This window comes from Mirounga angustirostris, unplaced genomic scaffold (assembly GCF_029215605.1).
Source record: "Mirounga angustirostris isolate CCGP_5_RB_7025 unplaced genomic scaffold, mMirAng1.0.hap1 SCAF_6, whole genome shotgun sequence".
NCBI classification, from domain to species: domain Eukaryota; kingdom Metazoa; phylum Chordata; class Mammalia; order Carnivora; family Phocidae; genus Mirounga; species Mirounga angustirostris.
Genome location: NW_026991714.1, coordinates 102,430,195 through 102,453,821, shown reverse-complemented (window position 1 = coordinate 102,453,821; position 23,627 = coordinate 102,430,195). Strand labels below are relative to the sequence as shown.

The 23,627-nt window shown below is 38.2% G+C and overlaps 2 protein-coding genes across 9 annotated transcripts in view; one reads left to right on the top strand and one right to left on the bottom strand.

Moving 5' to 3' along the window:
* Positions 1-23,627, bottom strand: part of FAM149B1 (family with sequence similarity 149 member B1) — an 81,591-nt gene that overhangs the window by 10,409 nt on the left and 47,555 nt on the right. For all 6 annotated transcript variants that reach the window (XM_045878055.3, XM_064594828.1, XM_045878056.3 and 3 more), the window contains 2 exons: positions 3,188-3,312; positions 847-953 (listed from right to left, as the gene is read on the bottom strand). In XM_045878055.3, the coding sequence (XP_045734011.1) occupies positions 847-953; positions 3,188-3,312 (232 nt within the window). The remainder of the gene's footprint in view (positions 1-846; positions 954-3,187; positions 3,313-23,627) is intronic.
* Positions 1-23,627, top strand: part of DNAJC9 (DnaJ heat shock protein family (Hsp40) member C9) — an 83,061-nt gene that overhangs the window by 16,136 nt on the left and 43,298 nt on the right. Inside the window, exon 5 of one of the 3 annotated variants that reach the window (XM_045878061.3) lies at positions 667-1,961. The exons of the other annotated variants lie outside the window; for them this stretch is intronic. Coding sequence (XP_045734017.1) covers positions 667-765 — 99 coding nt within the window. The 3' untranslated portion in view covers positions 766-1,961. Of the gene's footprint in view, positions 1-666; positions 1,962-23,627 lie in introns of those variants that run through there. 3 annotated transcript variants of the gene reach the window in all.

The window sequence follows — 23,627 nt, the reverse complement described above, 5'->3', positions numbered from 1 at the left end:
AGGTCATGATCCCGGGGTCCTGGGAAGGAGCCCCACATCAGGCTCCCTGCTCCACGGGAAGCCTGCTTCTCCCTCTCCCACTCACCCTGCTTGTGTTCCCTCTCTCGCTGTGTCTCTCTCTGTCAAATAAATAAATAAAAATTCTGAAACAAACACATGAAAAAAATTGGTCTGCTTTCTCTTCTAAATAATTTGTATTTTTGGGCGCCTGGATGGCTCAGTTGGTTAAGCGACTGCCTTCAGCTCAGGTCATGATCCTGGAGTCCCAGGATCGAGTCCCGCATCGGGCTCCCTGCTCGGCAGGGAGTCTGCTTCTCCCTCTGACCCTCCTCCCTCTCATACTCTCTGTCTCTCATTCTCTCTCTCTCAAATAAATAAATAAAATCTTTAAAATAAATAAATAAATAAATAAATAATTTGTATTTTTTTGTCTCCAGACCTTTTCCCACACCACTCCTCCTACCTAGAATAGTCTTGTTGCTCTTCTCTGCTTATCCAAACTCCCATCTTTGAAGGAAAAATTCATACTATAGTTACCCACCCAAATGTCTCCCTTCTTTCGGATTGTCATGCATTCAGTCTGGGCACCACACACTTGACATTCAGTCACAACAATGCCCTATATGGTTAAGTCTCTTTTTACCCGTGTGTGTCTTCTCTTTCCAGTTACATTATCAGCTCCTTGAGGGTGGAAACCATTTCCCTGAGATGTTTTTACTCCCCAGATGTCTCTGGTTGCTTGGTAGGTACTCAATATATGCATGATGATTGACTGATTTAGCTTTCCTTTTATTTCTCAGTGATCTATGTAAATTCTAGAGTCTATTAAAATTTTACACTTCTTACAGTAGCTTGTCCATTAGGGAGAGATTTCTTGGCTGTAGAGGCATCCCATGAACCAAGAGACCATTCACATTTGGCTGATGACCACTTGCTGCTTGACAGAGATTCATCTATATGTCAAAGGAAAATGTTACTTGTTATTGGTTGGTGAAGACGCTTGCTGGGTTTCCCAACTTCGCCAAAAGTTAATATTTTCAAATTAGATCATCTGTACATTTTTCTCCTGTGCCTTAACTTTTGTAACGTCTTTGGCCAGTAGCCCAGCTGGGGCCCCAAGTCCACTGTCAAGATGGACAGCAGGTCGGGGAAGCCTGATCAACTGAGATGAAAGCAGTTAACAGCCACTCTGATAGGGGAGCGAGAACTTCATTACTATCATTACTTACATTATATTAGGAAAGAAAACCTAAGAAGAGAAAATATGGAACAAATATAGAAACAAGAGTAAACTCTGACATAATCTCTTTTACCGTCAAACAGTCTTATGCTCTACACAAACATCCTTTCTCTTTCACTACCCCTGGAGCAGTCAGCTATCAGTCATAACCTAAATTCTGAAGACAGTTGTTAGCAAGAGCTCTAGTGCTAGCAGGATTTAATCTTCTGTGGCCTGACATTGCCACCTTGGAGTGTTGTTGATTTTCTCTGTCAGTCAGCCGTGCCCTTTCTGGTCATCTCCTCGGCCATAGCATGCATTTCCCTCCTAGTTTCTTTCAGGAATATCTGAATTAATGCTTCTCTTTCCTTTGGTCATTAACAGCCAGAAACATTTAAGTTAATTATTCATAATTTAGGCTACCTAACCCGTAGACCACTTCAGCATGTTAGCAGTGTTATTACCACCAAAGGAACATTAGTTCACCTGGTTAATTCTCCAGTGTGGTAAGATATGGATGGGCCTTGCTGATTTTATTTTTAAATAACCCATTTGTAAATCCAGTAGGACAGTATCAGGCCAGTATACCACCAAAGCAAATACTAGGTCTGGTAGTAAAACCCAGGGTTGATGAGCATGGCTCAAGGATTAGAATGCCCCCACCCTCTTCCCTGCCTTTTTTTTTTTTTTTTGTCACAAGTAACATTGGGAAACTATCATGTAGAAACTGGGACTAGAGAAATTATACAGGGATGAGACCAAGCTCATTAGCCTTCTGTAAGAAATGGCCATGTTTATGCTTGTCCACAGACTTCATTGGGACCACTTCCTTTCTTTGGCTGGCCTTTTACGCCTCTGTTATTAACCAGTACTAAACACCCAAAAGGCAAAAAAGTCAACAGATTCAAATATAAAAAAAAACAAAGCAAAACAGGTAGGCTGAGATAAAAGGGAGTCAAATGGAGAAATTCAAAGGATAGGATGTTAAGGCCACAGAACATCTGAGATTGGCCTCCCTTTCTGTCATATCCTTTATTCTCCCCCAAACAGACTTAGGCTAACCACATAGCTGGTCCTATATGCATAATTTATGGATGACTTTAAAAAAGAGCTGACTGAGGGGCGCCTGGGTGGCTCAGTTGGTTAAGCGTGTACCTTCAGCTCAGGTCATGATCCCAGGGTCCTGGGATCAAGCCCCACATTGGGCTCCCTGCTCAGCAGGGAGCCTGCTTCTCCCTCTCCCCCTGCTTGTGCTCTCTCGCTCGCTCGCTCGCTCGCAAATAAAATCTTTAAAAAAAAGAGGGACGCCTGAGTGACTCTTTCAGTTAAGTATCTGCCTTCGGCTGGGGTCATGATTCCAGGGTCCTGGGATTGAGTCCTATGTCGGGCTCCTTGCTCAGCAGGGAGCCTGCTTTTCCCTCTGCCTGCCGCTCCCCTTGCTTGTGCTCTCGTGCTCTCTCTCTCTCTGACAAATTAAAAAAAAAAAAAAAAGGCCATCTGTTTAAAAAAAAAAAAGCTAACTGACAATTATCAACCCTAATTTGCTATTAATTTTTTAAAAAATTTCTTTTAGAGAGATCACATGTGTGCGTGCGCAACTGAGAGCTAGAGGAAGGGGGTGGGGCAGAGGGAGAGGGGGGAGGGGCAGAGGGAGAGGGGAGAGAAGAATCTTAAGCAGGCTCCACACCCAGCGCAGAACCTGCCACGGAGCTTGATCTCACAACCCTGAGATCATGACCCAAGCAGAAATCAAGAGTGGGCTGCTTAATTGACTGAGGCACCCAGGTGCCCCACTATTAATTTTTTAAACTTATCAATGCAAAGAGTCATTGGATTACTGTGATAAACATATAACTTTACTGAAAAGAAAATTGAGTCATAAATAATAAAATTAAGGCAAATAACTCTGAGCAAGCTTCTGGCAAGAACAGTCCCAGGTTCTCCAGTACATTCCTGTGTGGGGCTTACTGGATTTGAGGTGATGGCCGGCACCTTCGACTGTGGCACTCGAGGTAAGATCAAAGGTTGTGGTTCATTCAGCACACAGGGGCTTTCTGAAGCTGGTCTGGTGATTGCAACATTACTCTCATCATCTGAGCAAAGGAATAGAATCTATTATCCATGGATATCTTCAGACCCACAGCAAAACAGTAAAAAAATCTTCCCCAAGAGTTCCTAGTCTCAAGCTAGGCTTCACTCATTTTTGCAGCCCAATTTCATACCACCTGCATGTTTAAAAACAACAACAACAACAACAACAAAAACCCTTAAGAAGTTCAAGTGGTTTCCCAGGCTGATGATGCCTATTGGTATGTGGCAGAAGGAAAAACAAAGATCTGTAGAGCAAAGCTATCCAGTAGAACACTTAGAGTTGATGGAAATGTTCTACACATGCACTGTCTCATAGAATGGCTTCTGGCCACATGTGGCTCTAGAGCCCTTACACTCTGGCTAGTGTTACTGAGCAACAGATTTTTAAAGTTTAAGTAATTTAATGAATTAAAATGTAAATAGCCAAGCAGATTTGGAAAAGAAAAAAACTACAAAGGAGAACTAAAATTGCTAAAATTAAAAACAGCAGAATTAATAGATTTAGATACTGCTGAAGATAATTAGTGAACTGGAAGAAAAAGATGTGAAGAAATAATTCTGAATTTAGTGCAGAGGAAAGGAGATGAAAAACATGAACTGTACTCTAAAAAGTTAGTTTTACTGTATGTAAATTATACCTTAATTTTAAAAATGGACAAGTAAAATCACGTGAAACGTCCGTTTAGACATTGACAATTAAACATTGATCAGTATACTGATGAGACTGTCAATACAGAAACTGTAAGTGGGCATAGAGAACTGGTACAATCATGTTGGATAATTTGGTGTGATCTAGTAAACTGAAGATGCATATTCCCTATGACCCAGCCACTCTATTCCTTGGTATATACCCCAGAGGAAATCTTGCACTTGTGTACCAAGAGAAATGTTTAAGATCGTTTATATCATCATTGATCATAATTGCAAAACACTGCATTTGGGGATTTTAGCACTTCTTACCACCAATTATGGTTCCAAAGCTCAACTCAAGATGAGGAATCATGTTTCTGAGTAGAATTAATATGCCCTCTGGGTCTTCATTGTTTCTAAACCACTTCCATTATCATTTGGCTTACAGTATATTGTAGTTTCATTCAGAGAAAGTATATCTTTTCTTGACAAAAATGTCCAGTGAAGCTTGTTTCCCCATTAGCAAATTAGGGTTAATAGTAAAAATAATTATTGATTTTAATTATATTATTAGTAGTTTTATTTTAAAATATTCTTTTGTAATTTGGATTTTAAAACTGGCCTGATTAAAAGTTTAAATGACCATAAAAATAAGTTAGAAAAATGTTTATATTAGCATTTTATATACTTTTAGGTTACAGTTGACAAACCTTAAAATACCACAAGTTGTCACATGGTCCTATGTAGTATGGTTTTTTCTCATGTAGGCGGAGAAAAAGTTGCTTTAGTAGTAGGAATAAGTTTGTACCAGCACCCGCAGGTTGGGTCTGAGAACAACTAACCAACTGGTCCACACCAAAGCCAAAAATCCAAGAGTTCTCTTTTCATACTTCAAGATGTTATTTTTAAAAAGTCATGATAGCACCTAACATTTATTGCACTGTTACATATTCCAGGAACCATTGTATATGCTTTAATTTAATGTAACTCATTTATTCCTTACACAACCCTATATTTGTATTATATTGTTTTATAGATGAAAAACTGAATCACAGTGAGTTTAAGAGACTTGCATAGGGTATAAAGTTCATGTCAGAGCCAGAGCTCAAATAGGTTGTCTGGTAACAAACTGCTTTTAACCATAATAGTACATGACTTCTCACGGGGATAAATTTGGCCCATGCATGGGCCAAATATGATCCATTACCTGTTTATCTTACTGCAGTAAAACATGCATAGCTTAAAATTCACCACTTTAACCATTTTAAAGTGTACAACTCAGTGGCATTAAGTACATGCATAATGCGCAGTCATCACTAGTTCTGTAACTTTTTCATCACCTCAAAGGGAAATCTCATGCTCATTACCGCTGCTAGTTTTTGTAAATAAAGTTGCAAGAGTACTTTATTTTCATTGCTGTATAATACTCTCTTGTATGAATGTATCACACTGTACTGTTGAGGGACATTTGGGTAGTTGCGAGTTTGTATTTTCCAGCATGTGGTGCTATTATGGACATTCTTCTGTATGTTTTAGTGAGCATATACACTGAGCACGCAGGAGTGTACATAACCACATTCACTCATTTGCATATTGTCTATGGCCGCTTTCAAGGGCAGAGCTGAGTAATTGCAACAGACTGGATGGCTGGCAATGACTGAAATAGTTAAAACCTGGCTCTTTATACACAAAGTTTGGTGACTTCTCTTTTAGGGGGTCAACTCACTAAACAATCAGTCCACTAAACCACTTAGAGATCCTCCAGCTCCATTTCAAGATCAATTTCTTTTTTTTTTAGACTAAATTTCAAAATCAAACAATACAATGAAATAACCCTAAATTTATGGATGCACAGAAAAATAAACTAAAAGGATATCAATTTACAGTCCAACATTGGTAAATTGTGAAAGTTGAAATGGAAGTTTTCTCTGATATGTCGGACTTGATACTGAAAATTGAAAGAGTTCCTTTATTTATCACCAGTGTTTATTGTTACTGCAGTTCAGATATAACTGTGGACTTTATCTGTTATTTCCAAAAACTTAAACTCATATGATATAAACCAGTTACTTTTTTTTTTTTTTTAAGATTTTATTTACTTATTTGACAGAGGGAGAGCACAAGCAGGGAGAGTGGCAGGCAGAGGGAGAGGGAGAAGCAGACTCACCACTGAGCAGGGAGCCTGAGCTGAAGGCAGACATTTAACTGACTGAGCCACCTAGGCGCCTTAAACCAGTTAGTTTTTTAAAGGGTGTTAGTTCTGTTTTCCAACTCCAGCTTTATTTATTTTTAAGGTTTTATTTATTTATTTGAGAGAGAGGAGCGGGGGAGAGAAAGAGGGAGAGGGAGAGAAAGAATCCCAAGCAGACTCCCTGCTGAGCACAGAGTTCCATGTGGGACTCAATTCCACAACCCTGAGATCATGACCTGAGGGGAAACCAAGAGTTGGATGCTTAACAGACTGAGCCACCCAGGCGCCCCTCCAATTCCAGCTTTAAAAGAGAACTTGACATGCATACAACAGAGTGGCTTAAAAAAAAAACCCACATAGGGCACCTGGGTGGCTCGGTTGGGTGACTGCCTTCGGCTCGGGTCATGATCCTGGAGTTCCGGGATTGAGTCCCACGTCGGGCTCCCTGCTCAGCGGGGACTCTGCCTCTCTCTCTGACCCTCCCCCCTCTCATGCTCTCTATCTCATTCTCTCTCTCAAATAAATGAATAAAAATCTTTAAAAAAAAAAAAACCCACATAGACAGTATCAAATGTAGCAAACATGTGGAGCAACTGGAACTTTCATACAATATTGGAGAGTGTAAATGGATGCAACCACTTTGGAAATTTTGTGACAGTCCCCACTGAAGTTGGAATAGCATATCTCATGACCCACCAGTGCTACTCTTAGGTATCTAGTACATTTGTTCACCAAAACACATGTACAAGAACATTCCTGACAACACTATATGCTGGCAAACATAAACTGCAAACTATTCAAATATCCATCAACAGTAAAATGTGATACAGTCATACACTAGAATACGATATAACAATGAAACTATTATTCCAAGCAAAACAGTTGAATCTAACAATGTTGAGTTTAAAAAGACAGATGCAAAATGGTATATACTATAGGAATCCATTCTTATAAGTTAGGATAGGGTTACTCTTGGGTGTAGGAGTTTAGTCAGTGACTGAGAGAAAGCATGAGAGGGGCTTATGAACGGTTGGTAATATTCTGTTCTTGGTCTGGGTGCTGGTTGTACATGTGGATTCATTTTTTTTTAAATTGAAACCTATTTAACATTAGTTTCAGGTGCACAGCACAATGATTTGACAATTATGTACATTTCAAAATGCTTGCCACGGTAAGTGTAGTTACATCTCTGACGATACAAAGTTATTACAATTTTATTGACTATATTCCCTATGCTGTACTTTTCATCTGAGGGACATACTTATTTTATGACTGGAAGTTTGTACCTCTTATTCCCCTTCACCTATCACCCCCCACCCTCCCCTCTGGCAACAACTAGTTTGTTCTGTATGAATCTGTTTCTGTTTTTCATGTTGTTCCTTTGTTTTTTAGATTACATGTATAAGTGAAATCATGGTATTTGTATTTTTCTATCTTATTTCACTTAGCATAATACTTCTTAGGACCATCCATGTTGTTGGGAATGGCAAGATTTCATTTTTTATGGCTGAGTAGTACTCCATTGTGTATATATGCCACATCTTTACCCATTCATCTATCAGTGACACTTAGGCTGCTTCCATATCTTGGCTGTTGTAAATAAATAATGCTTCAATAAACATAAGGGTTCATATATCTTTTCAAATTAGGTATTCATTTCCTTTCACTAAATCTCGAGAAGTGAAATTACTGGATCATATGGTACCCAATTTTTAATTTTTTGAGGAACCTCTATACTCTTTTCCATAGTGACTACATCAATTTACATTCTCACCAGCAGTGCATGAGGGTTCCCTTTTTTCACATCCTTGTCCTTAGTTACTGTCTTTTTTTTTTTTTTAAGTAAGCTCTATGCCCAACATGGGGCTTGAACTCATGACCCTAAGATCAAGAGTCACGTGTTCTACTGACAGAGCCAGACAGACACCCCAGTTCTTGTCTTTTTGATATTAGCCATGTGACTGGTGTGAGGTCTCACTGTGGTTTTGATTTGCATTTTCCTGATGATTAGTGATGTTGAGCAGCTTTTCATGTGTCTGTTGGCCATCACTATGTCTTCTTCGGAAAAATGTTTATTCAGATCCTCTGTCCATTTTTTAATCACATCGTTTGGTGTTGAGTTTTAGAGTTCTTTATGTATTTCAGATACTATTCTCTTACCGAATATAATTTACTAATATCTTCTGCCATTCAGTAGGTTGCCTTTTCATTTTTTTAATGATTTCCTTCACTGTGCAAAAGCTTCTTAGCTTGATATAGTCCCAGTTCTTTATTTTTGCTTTTGTTTTCTCCTTCTTCTTATGATTTCCTTCACTGTGCATGCAAAAACTTCTTAGTTTGATAGAGTCCCAGTTGTTTATTTTTGCTTTTGTTTTCCTTCTTGGGGAGATACAACCAAAAATATTGCCAAGGCTGATGTCCATGAGTTTCCTGCCTATATTTTCTTTTAGGAGTTTTATGATTTCAAGTCTTATACTTAAGCCTTTAATCCATTTTGAGTTTATTTTTGTGTATGCCGTAGTGGTCTGGTTTCAGTCTTTTACATATAGCTCTCCAGTTTTTCCAACACCCTTTATTGAAGAGACTGTCTTTTCCACATTGTATATTCTTGTCTCCTTTGTCATAGATCAATTGACCATATAAACATGGGTTTATTTCTGGGTTCTTAATTCTGTTTCATTGATCTATGTGTCTGTTTTTGTGACAGTACTATGCTGTTTTGATTACTGTAGCTTTATAGTGTAGTTTGAATTCTGGGATTGTGATACCTCCAACTTTGTTCTTCTTTCTCAGGATTGTTTGGGGTATTCAGGACTTTCTGTGGTTCCATACAAATTTTAGAATTTTTCATTCAAGTTCTATGAATAATGCTATTAGTTTTTTTAATAGGGATTGCATTGAATCTGAAGATTACTTTGCATAATACGGATGTTTTAACAAAATTAATTCTTCCAATCCATGAGCATGGTATATCTTTCCATTTATGTGTGTCATCTTCAATTTCTTTCATTAATGTCATACTTTTCAGAATACAAGTCTTTCAGCTCCATCATTAAATTTATTCCTATGTCATTTTTTTATGTAAATGAGATTGTTTTCCTAATTCCTCATTCTGCTGTTTTGTTATTAGTGTATAGAAATGTAACAGATTTGGGGTGCCTGGGTGGCTCAGTCGTTAAGCGTCTGCCTTCAGCTCAGGTCTTGATCCCAGGGTCCTGGGATCAAGCCCTGCATTGGGCTCCCTGCTTCGGGGGAAGCCTGCTTCTCCCTCTCCCACTCCCCCTGCTTGTGTTCCCTCTCTCACTGTGTCTCTCTCTGTCAAATAAATAAATAAATAAATAAATCTTAAAAAAAAAAAGAAATGTAACAGATTTCTGTATATTGATTTTGTATCTTGCAACTTTACTGAATTCATTTATTCTAACAGGTTTTTGCTGGAGTCTTTAGGTTTTTGTTTTTTTTTAATGTATGTTATATGCAAATATAAGTTTTCCTTCTTCCTTTCCAATCTGGATGCCTTTTTTACCCTTGTCTGATTGCTGTGGCTAGGACTTCCAGTACTATGTTAAATAAAAGTGGTGATAGTGGACATCCTTGTCTTGTTTTTGATCTTAGAGGGAAAGCTTTTATATTTTCACCATTGAGTATGATGTTATCTGTGAGTTTGACATATATGGTCTTTATTTTGTTTTTATATATATATATATTTTTTAAAGATTTATTTATTTGACAGAAAGAGAAAGATAGCAAGAGCAGGAACACAAGTAGGGGGAGTGGGAGAGGGAGAAGCAAGCTTCCTGCCGAGCAGGGAGCCTGATACAGGACTTGATCCCAGGACCCTGGGATCATGACCTGAGCCAAAGACAGATGCTTAATGACTGAGCCACCCAGGCACCCCAGGCCTTTATTTTGTTGATGTATGTTTCTACCCCACCCATTTTATTGAGAATTCTTATTATGACTGGATGTTGGATTTGTTAAATGGTTTTTCTGTATCTATTGAGATGATCATGTGATTTTTATCCTTCGTTTTGTCAAAATCCACATTGATTTGTGGGTGTTGAACCATTCTTGCATCACTGGAATAAGTCCCACTTGATCTTGGTGAATGATTCTTTTAATGTATTTTCTTAAAGATTTATTTATTTATTTGAGAGAGAAGGAGTAAAAGCTGGGGGAGGGGCAGAGAGAGAGGGAGAGAATCTCAAGCAGATTCCCCCCTGAACGTGGAGCCCAGCACAGGGCTTGATCTCATGACCCTGAGATCATGACCTGAGCTGAAATCAAGAGTCGGATGCTTACTCAACTGAGCCACCCAGGCACCCCTCTTTTAATGTAATTTTAACTTTTGTTTGCTAATATTTTATTGAAGATTGGTCTGTAATCTTATTTTTTTTTTAGTGTCTTTGTCTTATTTTGGTATCAGTATAATGCTGATCTCATAGAATGAACTTGAGGATTACTTCCTCTTCTATTTTTCAGGATAGTTTGAGGGGGATATTTTTTTTTTTTTTTTTTTTTTGAGCGAGAGAGAATGAGCGAGCAGCAGGGGAGAGAGGGAGAAAGAAGGAGAGAGAGAATCCCAAGCAGGCTCCATGCCCAGTTCAGAGCTTGATGTGGGGCTTAATCCGATGACCCTGAGATCATGACCTGAGCCAAAATAAAGAGTCAGATGCTCAACTGACTGAGCCACTTAGGCGTCCTGATAGGGATAGGTTTTAACTTGTCTTTAAATGTTAGCTAGAATTCACCTGTGAAGCATCATGTCTGGGACTTTTCTTGGGAGTTTTTTGTTTTTTAAGATTTAGAGAGCACAAGTGGGGGGGGGAGGGGCAGGGGGAGAGAGAGAGAGAGAGAGAGAATCCTCAAGCAGACTTCCCCCTGAGCATGGAGCCTGATGCGAGGCTTGATTTCACAATCCTGAGATCATGACCTGAGCTGAAATCAAGAGTCGGACGCTTAGCCGACTGAGTCACTCAGGTGCCCCATCTTGGGAGTTTTTTGATTACCAATTCAAAATTTTATTACTGGTAATTGATCTGTTCAGATTTTCTGTTTCTTCCTGACTCAGAGAATTGTATGCTTACAGAAATTTACCCATTTCTTGTAGATTGTCCAATTTGTTGGTATATAATTTTTGATAGTCTCTTATAAGCCTTATATTTCTCTGACGTAGTTTATAAGTTCTTTCATTTCTGATTTTATTTGAGTCCTCTTTTTTTTCTTGATGTGTCTGGCTAAAGGTGTATCAATTTTATTTTTTCCAAGAAATAGCTCTTGGTTTCAGTGATCTTTTCTAATGATTTTTTAGTCTCTCTTTCATTTATTTCCACCCTGATCTTTATTATTTCCTTCCTTCTGCTAGCTCTGGGCCTTGTTCTACTATTCCTAGTTCCTTTATATATAAATTTAGAGTAAGACTTTTCTTGTTTTGGGAGGTAGCCCTGTATTGCTATAACCTTCCTTCTTAGAATTGCCCTTGCTGTGTCCCAAAGATTTTGAACTGTCCTGTTTCCATATTCAATTGTCTCCAGGTATTTTTTGATTTCCTCTTCAATTTTTTCATTAAACCATTGGCTGTTTGGTAGTATGTTGTTATCCTCCATGTGTTTGTATTTCTTCTAGTTTTTTCTTGTAATTGATTTCTCATTTCATTCCATTGTGGTTGGAAAAGATACTTGATATGATTTAAATATTTGTTTATTTTAGAGAGTGAGAGAAGGAGGGAGTGAGCGTGAGGTGGGGGCGGGGCAGAGGGAGAAAAGCAGACCCGCAGAGCAGGGAGCCCGATGCAGGGCTTGATCCCAAGACCCTGAGATCATGACCTGAGCCAAAATCAAGAGTCAGACACTTAACCGACTGAGCCACCCAGGTGCCCCTGATATGATTTAAATATTAAATTTATAGAGACTTGTTTTGTGGCCAACATGTGATTCATCCTGGAGAATGTTCCATGTGTACTTGTTCTATGTGTATTCTGCCACTTTTTGGATGGAAGGTTCTGTATATATCTGTTAACTCCATCTTGTGTAATGTATCATTCAAAGCCAGTTTCCTTATTGATCTGCTGTCTGAATGATCGATCCATAATATGCATGGGTGTTAAAGTCCCTTGCTATTAATTGTATTACTGTCGATTTGTCCCTTTATGTTTGTTAATATTTGCTTTATATATTTAGGTGCTTCTATATTAGATGCATAGATATTTACAATTGTTATAGTCTCTTGTTGGATTGATCCCTTTATTATGTAATGCTTCTCTTTGTCTCTTATTACAGTCTCTATTTCAAAGTCTATTTTGTCTGATATAAGTATTACTAGTCCAGCTTTCTTTTGGTTTCCATTTGAATGAAATATCTTTTTTCAGCCCTTCACTTTACTCTCTGTGTGTCCTTACATCTAAAGTGAGTTTCTTTTAGGCAGCATAGAGATAGGTCTTGTTTTTTTTTTTATTCACTCACCCAATTTCTTTTGATTGGAGCATTTAGTACATTCACATTTAAAGTAATTATCAATAGGTATGTACTTACTGTCATTTTGTTAACTATTCTCTGGTTATTTTTGCATTATTCCCTATTCCTTTCTTCTTTTATTGATCTCTTCCGTTGTGGTTTGATGACTTCCATTATTGTTATTTTTGGATTCTTTTCTCTTTTTTGTGTGTGGATCGGTCAAAGGTTTTCAGTGTGGTTACTATGAGGTTCATATATAACACGCTATGTATATACAGTAGTCTATATTAAGTTGATGGTTGCTTAAGTTTGAACATATTCTAAAAGCACTTGATTTTTACTCTATGTTTTATGTATATGATATCATATTTTACATATTTTTATTTTGTGTATCTTGACTAATTTTTGTCGATATAATACCTGTTACTACTTTTGTGTTTTAACCTTCCTATAGCTTTATAAGTGATTGATTACTACCATTACTGTATGTTTGCTTTTAACAGTAAGTTTTTTTTCCTTTCAAAATTTTCTTACTTCTAGTTATGGCCTTTTTGTTTCTACTTAAATTTCCTTTAACATTCTTTGTAGGGCCAGTTTAGTAGTGATAACTCCTTTAACTTTTGTTTGGGAAATTCTTTATATCTCTTTCAATGCCAGATTGTAACTTTGCTGAGTAATGTGTTCTTGGCTGTAGGTTTTACATTTCAGCACTTTGAATGTATTATGCCACATTCTTCTGACTTGCAAAATTTCTGCTGAAAAATCAGCTGATAGCCTTATGGGGTTTTCCTTGTACGTAATAGTTTCCTTTTCTCTTGCTGCTTTTAAGATTCTCTGTCTTTTTAAAATTTTTGTCATTTTAATTATTATATGTCTTCGTGTGGACTTCCTTGGGTTCATCATGTGTGAGGTTCTCTGTGATTCCTGGGCCTGAATGTCTGTTTCCTTCTCAAGGTTAGGGAAGTTTTCAGCTACTATTTCTTCAAATAAATTTTCTCTCTTCTTCTGGGACCCCTACAATGTGAATGTTATTACACTTAGCGTTATCACAGAGGTACCTTAACCTATCCTCTTTTAAAATTCATTTTCTTTTTGCTGTTTCAGTTTGGTTGCTTTTCATCACCTTGTCTTCCAGATTGCTGAAACATTTTTCTAAATTCTCTTATCAGCTGTTGATTCCCTGTAGTGTATTTTTTTTTTTTTTTTGAGAGGGAGTGGGAAAGAGAGAATCTTAAGCAGACTCTCTGCCCAGCACAGAGCCCTATGTAGGGCTCGATCCCACAACCCTGAGATCATGACCCAAGCGGAAATCAGGAGTCAGACGTTTAACTGACTGAGCCACCCAGGCACCCCCCACCCCAGTGTATTTTTCACTTCAGTTACTGTATTTTTTGGTCTGACTGGTTCTTTTTTTATATTTTCTATCCCTTTCTATCCCCCATTCTTCTCTCAAGTCTGGTGAGTATCTTTGAACTCTTTATCAGGTAGATTGCTTATCTCCATTTCATTTAGCTCTTTCTCTGTTGTTTTGTCTTGGTACTTCATTTAGAACTCATTCCTTGGGGGCACCTGGGTGGCTCAGTCATTAAGCATCTGTCTTCAGGTCGTGATCCCGGCGTCCTGGGATCAAGCTCCATGTTGGGCTCCCTGCTCAGCGGGAAGCCTGCTTCTCCCTCTCCCACACCCCCTGCCTTGTGTTCCTGCTTGCTATCTCTCTCTCTGTCAAATAAATAAAATCTTTAAAAAAAAAAGTTTATAACTCATTCTTTGGTCTCCTGATTTTTTCTGACTCTGTATTTGTTATGTATTAGGTAGGCCTGGTTTTGAAAGTAGTTGCCTTATGTAGAAGGCATCTTTTTTTTTTTTTTTTTTTTTTTTTTTTTAAAGATTTTATTTATTTATTTGAGAGAGAGAGAATGAGAGACAGAGAGCACGAGAGGGAGGAGGGTCAGAGGGAGAAGCAGACTCCCCGCCGAGCAGGGAGCCCGATGCGGGACTCGATCCCGGGACTCCAGGATCATGACCTGAGCCGAAGGCAGTCGCCCAACCAACTGAGCCACCCAGGCGCCCCTGTAGAAGGCATCTTGTAGTGCTCTGTCGTGCAATCCACCCTGGTCATCAGAACCAGGTGCTGCAGGGTTGTCCCCTGTGTGAGCTGCCTGCACCTTCCTGTTGTGCTTGAGCCAAGGCTACTGTGGGCACACTGGTGGGCAGTGTTTGCCTCTTGAGCAGCTCACTGAGAGGCCTGACTGAGTCACTGTAGGCTTAATGGTGAGCAGGACTAGCCCTCAGCCCTGCTGTCTGCAATGACCCACTGTGACTGCTGCAGGTGCAATATTGGGCAGAGCTTGCTCCTGGAGTGGCTAGCTGAGAGACCCATCAGCAGCTGTTCTCAGCATTACTACTGTCAGCATACTGGTGTGTGGGGTTAGCTTCCCCACACACCGGGGCAGGCATTGTTTTGTAGGTGAGTTGTTCCTAGCCAGGCCTGACTGCCAGGTGTGATGAGATAGGAGCTGCTTTTGGAGGTGACTACCAGTTTGGTCAGGTTGGGTGGGGTGAGACTGCAGGGCAATGCTGGGGCAGAGCAAGTAGTACCAACAGGATAGATGGAGGTGTCAGAACTGCCTCCCACAGGTGTCTGGCTATCTATGCTGGGTGAGGGAAAGGATAATAGTGCCCGAAAGTACTTCTGTTCCCAGAGAAAGCTGACACACATCTCTGCTTCTCTGGCACATGTCCTAAAATTAGTCAAGAAATCTTCTGTAGAGATAGGAAGATGGTGGTGGAGTAGGAGGACCCCAGGCTCACCTTATCCCTTGAATACAACTGGATAACTATCAAAGTGTCCTAAATATTCCAGAAATTGACATGAAGACTAACCAAACAAACTCTACAACTAAAGGGAGAAAAGTGGTCACATCAAAGAAGGTAGGAGGTGTGGAGATGTGATTTAGGGGAGAAATGGATCACAGCTCTGTAGATGGGAGGGAGCCATGGATGTGGAAAAGGGTGAGAGAGAGAAGCTTTTACATAGGGGAATGCACAAGAATATTGCCCCATAGCCACTGGCTTGGAAAATGAGAGAGGCTAAATTTCATGAGATCTTGCAACCAGTGGGGCTTAAGGCTTGGAATTTTAAAGGTCAGCAGGCTTAGCGGGATAGAGCCCAGAGGGTACTGGGTACTGTGCTGCTCTTGGAGAGAAGACAGGGAAAGAACCTGGGGGCATACAGTGTGGAAGTAGCAATTGAAGAAAACATAGGGCAGAGAATGGGGAGATTATTTGCTCTTCTTGGAGCGTGTCCCTGAGGCAATATTCACAGAGACATCTCTCTGAGAATAAAGGAGCTGGCCAGTGCCATTTTTTCCCCCACTACCCACCCCTCCCCCAGCATAAACACAGAGCCACCTGCAGGAAGCAGCACAGCACAGACAGTGGCTACCTAACTTGCTTACACTAAGCCCTGTATCCTTGTGCTCCAATGGAGCTGCCCCTCTCAGTCATGCTAACTTCATCCCAGTGTAGCAGGCCCTTCCCCAGAAGACCAGCCAAACCCCTCCCCACATCACATCTCTCAATCAGATAGTTTTGCAGGGCCTCAGTTCCAGTGGAAGTAGTGACTGGTCTCATTTCACAAGCAGACCAGGGCATACCTAGTTAAAAGTCACCACATTCAGGCCAGGGACCAAACATTGCCCACAGCAGGAAAGGAGAGCCTCTGCAGATGACTACCTGGAAGGATACAGCAGCCAGAACACAACAGTACAGCATATGCAGCACACACTGGAGACACTCCCTGAAGCACCAGGCTCTGGGGACTACATGATGTCTTCTTCATAAGGCCATTACTTTCAGAAACAGGAGACATAATTGGCTTTTCTGATACACAGAAGCAGGCAGAGACTTAGACGGAATGAGAAGACAGGAATTTATCCCAAATGAAAGAACAAGATGAGGTCATGGCCAGAGATCTAAGGAAAACAGATATAAGTAACATGCCTGATGGAGAATTTAAAGCAACAGTCATAAGGATATTCACTGGACTTGAGAAAAGAATGGAAGACATCAGTGAAACTCTTACCGTAGAGTAAAAGAGTTAAAAAATCATACAGAGATGAAGAGTGCAATAAATGAGATCAGGAACACACTTGATGCAATGAACAGCAGGCTGGAAGAAGCAGAAGAACAAATTAATGACCTAGAGGACAAAATAATGGAAAGCAATGAAGTTACACAAAAGAGAGAATTATGCATAATGAGAATAGACTTAGGGAACTCAGGAACTCTATCAAATGTAATAATGTTTGTATTATAGGAGCCTCAAAAGAGGAAGACAAAACCTCCCTAATCTGGGGAAAGAAACAGGCATCCAGATCCAGGAGGCACAGAGAACTCTCATCAAAATCATCAAAAGCACACCCATACCAAGACATATTGTATTTAAATTTGCAAAATATAGTGATAAAAAAATCTTAAAAGCAGAAAAACAAAAGAAATCATTAAATTACAAGGGAAAACCCACAAGGCTAGCAAATTTTTCAACAGAAACTTGGCAAGCCAGAAGAAATTGGCATGATATATTCAGAGGGCTGAATGGAAAACATCTGCAGCCACGAATACTCTATTCAGCAAAGCTGTCATTCAGAATAAAGGAGAGACAGAGTTTCCCAGGCAAAAACTGAAGGAGTTTGTGACCTAAACTAAAACAGCCTTGTAAGAAATATTAAAGGGGACTCTGTGAGTGGAAAGGAGAGACCAAAGGTGACAGTATAAAGGCAGGAAAAACAAAAAGCAGCAAAAATGAATATTTCTGTAAAATCAGTCAAGAAACTCACAAAAAGGATATAAAATATAATAACATATATCTAAAATGTGGGGAGGAGAGGAGAAAAAGAATGGGTTCAAATTTAAATGATCATCAGCTTAATATAGACTGTTACATAGAAAAGGTTATATACAAACCTGATGGTAACCATATATCAAAAACCACTAATAAACATACAAAGAATGAAGAGAAAAAAATCCAAATATATCACTAAGGAAAATCAGCAAAACAGGAAAGAGAGATAGACAAGAAAGGATCAGAGAAAAGCTCCAGAAACGATCACAAAACAAGTAATAAAATGGCAATAAATACATAACTATTAATTACCTTGAATGTAAATGGACTAAACACTCCAATCAAAAGACACAGGGTGTCATTGGATAAAAAAACAAGACTCATCTATACACTGCCTACAAGATACTAATTTTAGACCATAAAGACACCTGCAGATTGAAAATGAGGGAATGGAAAAACATTTATCATGCAAATGGGTTTCAAGAGACAGCTGGAGTACCAATACTTATATTGGGCAAACTAGACTTTAAAACAAAGACCGTAACAAGAGACACTATATAATAAAGCGGGCAATACAACAAGAAGATCTAACAATTATAAATATTTATGCATCCAGCATTGGAGCACCTAAATACATAAAACAATTACAAACATAAAGGAACTAATCAATAATACAACAATAGTATGGAACTTTAACATGTCAATGGTCAGATCATCTAAACAGAAAATCAAGAAGGAAACAATGGTTTTGAATGACACACTGGACCAGATGGACTTAACAGATATATTCAAAACATTCCCTCCTTAAACAGCAGAATACACATTTTTTAAAGTGTACATGGAACATTCTCCAGAATAGAACAAGTATTAGGCTACAAAACAGGCATCAACAAATATAAGAAGCTTGAAATCATACCATGTACCTTTTCTGACCACAACATTATGCAACAAGTCAACCAGAAGAAAGACTCTGGAAGGACCACCAATACATGGAGGTTAAATAACATGCTACTAAATAATAAAGATTAGAGCAGAGAGATAAGTGACATAGAAACTAAAAAAAAAAAAAAAAAAACCAATAGAACAGATCAATAAAACCAGGAGGTCGTTCTTTGAAAAAATTAATAAAATTGATACACCTCTAGCTAAATGTATCAAGAAGAAAAGAGAAAGGACCCAAATAAAATCACAAATGAGAAAGGGGAAATAACAACCAATACCACAGAAATACAAATTATAAGAGAATATTATGAATATGCCAACAAATTGGATAACCTAGTAGAAATGGATAAATTTCAAAAAACATGCAACCTACCAAGACTGACTCATGATGAAACAGAAAATCTGAACACACCAGTTACTAGTGAAGGAGACTGAATGAGTAAAAAAAAGTTACCAACAAACAAAAATTCAGGACCAGATGGCTTCAGTGGTCAATTATAACAAACATTCAAAGAAGAATTAATACAAATCCGTACTCTTCCAAAAAACAGAAGAGGAAAGAGCTCTTCTAAACTTTTTTTTTTTATGAGGCCAGCATTACTCTGATACCAAAACCAAGGATACCACAAGAAAAGTACAGGCCAATATCCCTGATGAACATAGATGCAAAAATCCTCAACAAATTATTAGCACACCAAAGTCAACAATACAGTAAAAGGATAATACATCAGAAAATAAATTAAAAAATAAGAGGATAATACATCATGATTAAGTGTTATTAATCCAGGAATGCAAGGATGGTTCAACATCCACCAATCAGCCAGTATGATACACTACATTAATAAAATGAAGACTAAATATCATACGATAATCCCTAGATGCAGAAAAAGCGTTTGACAAAATTCAACACTTTCAACAAAAGTGGGTATAGAGAGAATGTACCTCAACATAATAAAGTATATATATGACAAGCCCACAAAGAACAACATGCTCAACAGTGAAAAGCTGAAAGCTTCCTCTAAGATCAGAAACAAGACAAGGATGTCCACTTTCACCACCTGTATTCAACATAGTATTGGAAGTCCTACCCAAAGCAGTTAGGCAAGAAAAAGAAATAAAAGGTATCCAAATTGGGAAAGAAGAAATAAAACTATTTGCAGATGACATATAGAAATCCTAAAGATCCTATCAAAACCTGTTAGAACTAATAAATGAATTCGGTAAAGTTGTAGGATACAAAATCAATACACAAGGATCGTTGCATTTTTATACACTAATAATGGACTATCAGAAAGAGAAATTAAGAAAAAAATCCCACTTATATTTGCATCAAAAAGAATAAAATACCTAGGAATAAATTTAACCAAGGAGGTAAAAGACCTGTATAGTGAGACCTGTATAATGACATTAATGAAAGAAACTGAAGAAGACACAAATAAATGGAAAGATATCCTGTGCTCATAGATTTGAAGAATTAATACTTTTAAAATGTCCATACTAGGGGCACCTGGGTGGCTCAGATGCTTAAACGTCTGCCTTCGGCTCAGGTCATGATCCCAGGGTCCTGGGATCAAGCCCCACGTCAGGCTCCCTGCTTAGTGGGGGGCCTGCTTCTCCCCCCCCCCGTTTCTCCCCCTGCTCATATTCTCTCTCTCTCTGTATCTCTGTGTCTCGAATGAATAAATAAAAAAATCTTAAAAAAAAAAAGTCCATCCTACCCCCCCAAAATAGATTCAGTGTGATCCCTATCAAATTTCTAATGTATTTTTTCACAGAAATAGGACAAACAGTCCTAAAATTTGCATGAAACCATAAAGACCCCAAATAGCCAAAGCAATCTTGAGAAAGGACAAAGCTAGAGGCATCTTGCTCCCATATTTCAAACATAGCTACAGCATATATAGCATATACATAGCTATAGCAATTAGAACAGTATGGTATTGGCATGGAAATAGACACATGGACCAACAGAACAGAATAGAGAACTTAGAAATAAATCCATGCATGTATGTTCAGTTAATTTACAACATACATACAAGGGAGGGAGGACAGTCTCTTCAATAAATTGGACCAGTATCTTAGACCATACACAAAAACCAATTTAAAATAGGTTAAACACTTGAACATAAGACCTGAAACCACAAAACTCCTACAAAAAAAATATGAGGTAAGCTTCTTGACATAGGTCTTGGCCATAATTTTTTGAATCTGATGCCGAAAGCAAAATAAAACGTCAAACTAAAAAGCTTCTGCATAGCAAAAGGAAAAATCAACAAAATGAAAACCTATTGAATGGGAGAAAATATTTGCAAATCATCTGTCTGATAAGGGGCTAATGTCCAAAATATATGAAAATAGATACATAGCCAAAAAAATCCAATTTAAAAATGGGCAGAAGATCTGAATAGACATTTTCCCAAAGAGGAAATACAAATAGCCAACAAGTACACAAAAAGATGCTCTATATCATTAATCATCAGGGAAATGCAAATCAAAATCACAATGAAGTATCACCTCATACCAGTCAGAATGACTATTATCTAAAGTCTAAAAAAAAAAGTCTAGAAATAACAAGGGTTGGCAAGGAGGTGGAGAAAGGGAACCCTTGTGCACTGTTCATGGAAATGTAAATTGCTGTAGCCACTATGGGAAAAAGTATGGATGTTCCTCAAAAATTAAAAATATAGGGGTGCCTGGGTGGCTTAGTAGGTAAAGCGTCCATCTTCAGCTCAGGTCACGATCCCAGGGTGCTGGGATCGAGTTCGGCATCGGGCTCCTTGCTCAAGGGGAACCTGCTTCTTCCTCTCCTCCCAGCTCAATGCTCGCTCTCTCTTTCTAATAAACAAATAAAATCTTTAAAAAAAAATTAAAAATAGGGGCACCTGGGTGGCTCAGTCAGTTAAGCGTCTGCCTTCAGCTCAGGTCATGATGCCAGGGTCCTGGGATCAAGCCCAGCATTGGGCTCCCTGCTCAGTGGGGAGCCTGCTTCTCCCTTTGCCCCTTCCCCCTCCCTCTGCTTGTGCTTTCTCTCTCTCTCTCTCTCAAATAAATAAATAAAATCTTAAAAAAAATAAAGTGTTTTTAAAAAATTAAAAATAGAGCTACCACATGATCCAGCAATTCTACCTCAGTATTTATCTGAAGAAAATGAAAACTAACTTGAAAAGACATATGTACCTCCATGTTCACTGCAGCATTTATTTACAACGGCGAAGATATGGAAACAAACTTAGGTCCATCAGTAGATGAATGGTTAAAAAAAATCATGGTGTATATATACAGTGGAATATTCTTCAGTCATAAAAAAGAATGAAATTGTTCCATTTGTGACCTTGAGGGCATTATGCTAAGTGAAGTAAATCAGAGAAAATTACTGTATGATCTTTCTTGTAGGTGAAATCTAAAAACAAATAAAACAAAGCTCATAGATAAAAGATAGGTGGTTGCTAGAGGCAGGGGTTGGGGAATTGGAGAAATGGGTGAACCTTTTTTGTTTTTTTTGCTTTTGTTTTTAGAATAAATAAATTGAAATAAAATTTTTTTCATATCTATAAAAAAAGAATTAACCATCAATAGACTCACATTCACATAAGGATGAAAGTTTTAAAAAATGTTTTTAATGAGAGAAAATTCATATAACATAAAATTCACCATTTTTAAGCATTTTACAGTATACAATTAATTGGTTTTTAGTATATTCACAATGTTGTGCAACAAGCACCACTATCTAATTTCAGAAAATATCTATCACTCCAAAGAGATACCACATACCTCTCAATTCCCTTCTTCCTCTATCCCTTGGCAACCACTAAACTACCTTCTTTCTCTATGGATGTGACTGTTCTGGACATTTCATCCGAATGAAATCATACAATATATGACTCTTTGTGTCTGGCTTCTTTCACTTAGCATAATATTTTCAAGGTTCATCCATGCTGAAACATGCAGGATTACTTTATTTTATGAACAAATAATATTACATTGCATGGTATATTAGTTACTTAACCTGCTATAACAAAATACCACAGACTGGATGGCTTAAATAACAGAAATTTATTTTCTTACAGTCCTGGAGGCTAGAAGTCCAAGATCAGGGTGCTATATGGCTTGTAGGCAGCTGTGTCCTTGCGTGACCTCTTTTTTGTGCATACACAGACAGGGAGCTCTGATGTCTCTTCCTCTTTTTATAAGGATACCAACTCTATAGGATTAGGGCCCCACCCTTAGGACTTCATTTAACCTCCCTAAAGGTCCCATTTCCAAACAGTCACTTTGGAGATTAAGGGTTCAACATATAAATTCTGAGGAGGACACTATTCAGTCCATAACAGTTGGATATACCAAATCATGTTTCTCCATTCAGAGTTGACGGACATTTTGGTTTCTACTTTTTTTTTAATATTTTATTTTTAAGTAATCTCTATACCCAGTGTGGGGCTTGAACTCACAACATTGAGATCAAGGGTCACATGCTCCACCAACAGAGCCAGCCAGGCGCCCCTGATTCTACTTTTTGACCATTACAAATAATGCTGTTGTGAACATTCATGCACAGGCTTTTGTGTGGATATGGTTTCAGTTCTCTTGGTTATATACCTTTGAATGGAATTGCTGGGTCATAGGGTAATTTTATGTTTAACTTTCTGAGGAACTACCAAACTTTACACAATGGCTGCGCCACTTTGCCTTCCCACCAGCAATGTATGACGTTCCAATTTCTCCACACCCTTACCAATACTTATTGTCTTTTTTTTTTTTTTTTCATAGCCATTCTAGTGGGTATGAAGTGGTATTTCATTGTGATTTTGGTTTTGGTTTATATTTCCCAAAAGAATATGATGTTGAACATCTTTTCATATGCTTATTGGCCATGTGTAATCTTTGGAGAAATATCTATTCAAGTTGTTTGCCCATTTTTAAATTGGGTTGTTTGTCCCTTTGTTGTTTAATTGTACTTTATATATCGTGGATGCTAGATTCTTATCAGGTGTATGATTTGCACTTATATTCTCTAATTCTGTAGGTTGTCTTTTCACTTTTTTTATAATATCCTTTGATACAAAAAGTTTTTTTTAATTTTGATAAAATCCAGCTTACTGATTTTTCTGTTTTTGTTTATGGTCTTGGTGTCATATCTAAGAATCCACTGCCAAATCCAAGCTCATTAAGATTTACTCCTATGCTTTCCTCTAAGAGTTTTATAGTTTTAGTTCTTAAATGTATGTTTGTGATCCATTTTGAGTTGATATTTTATATGTG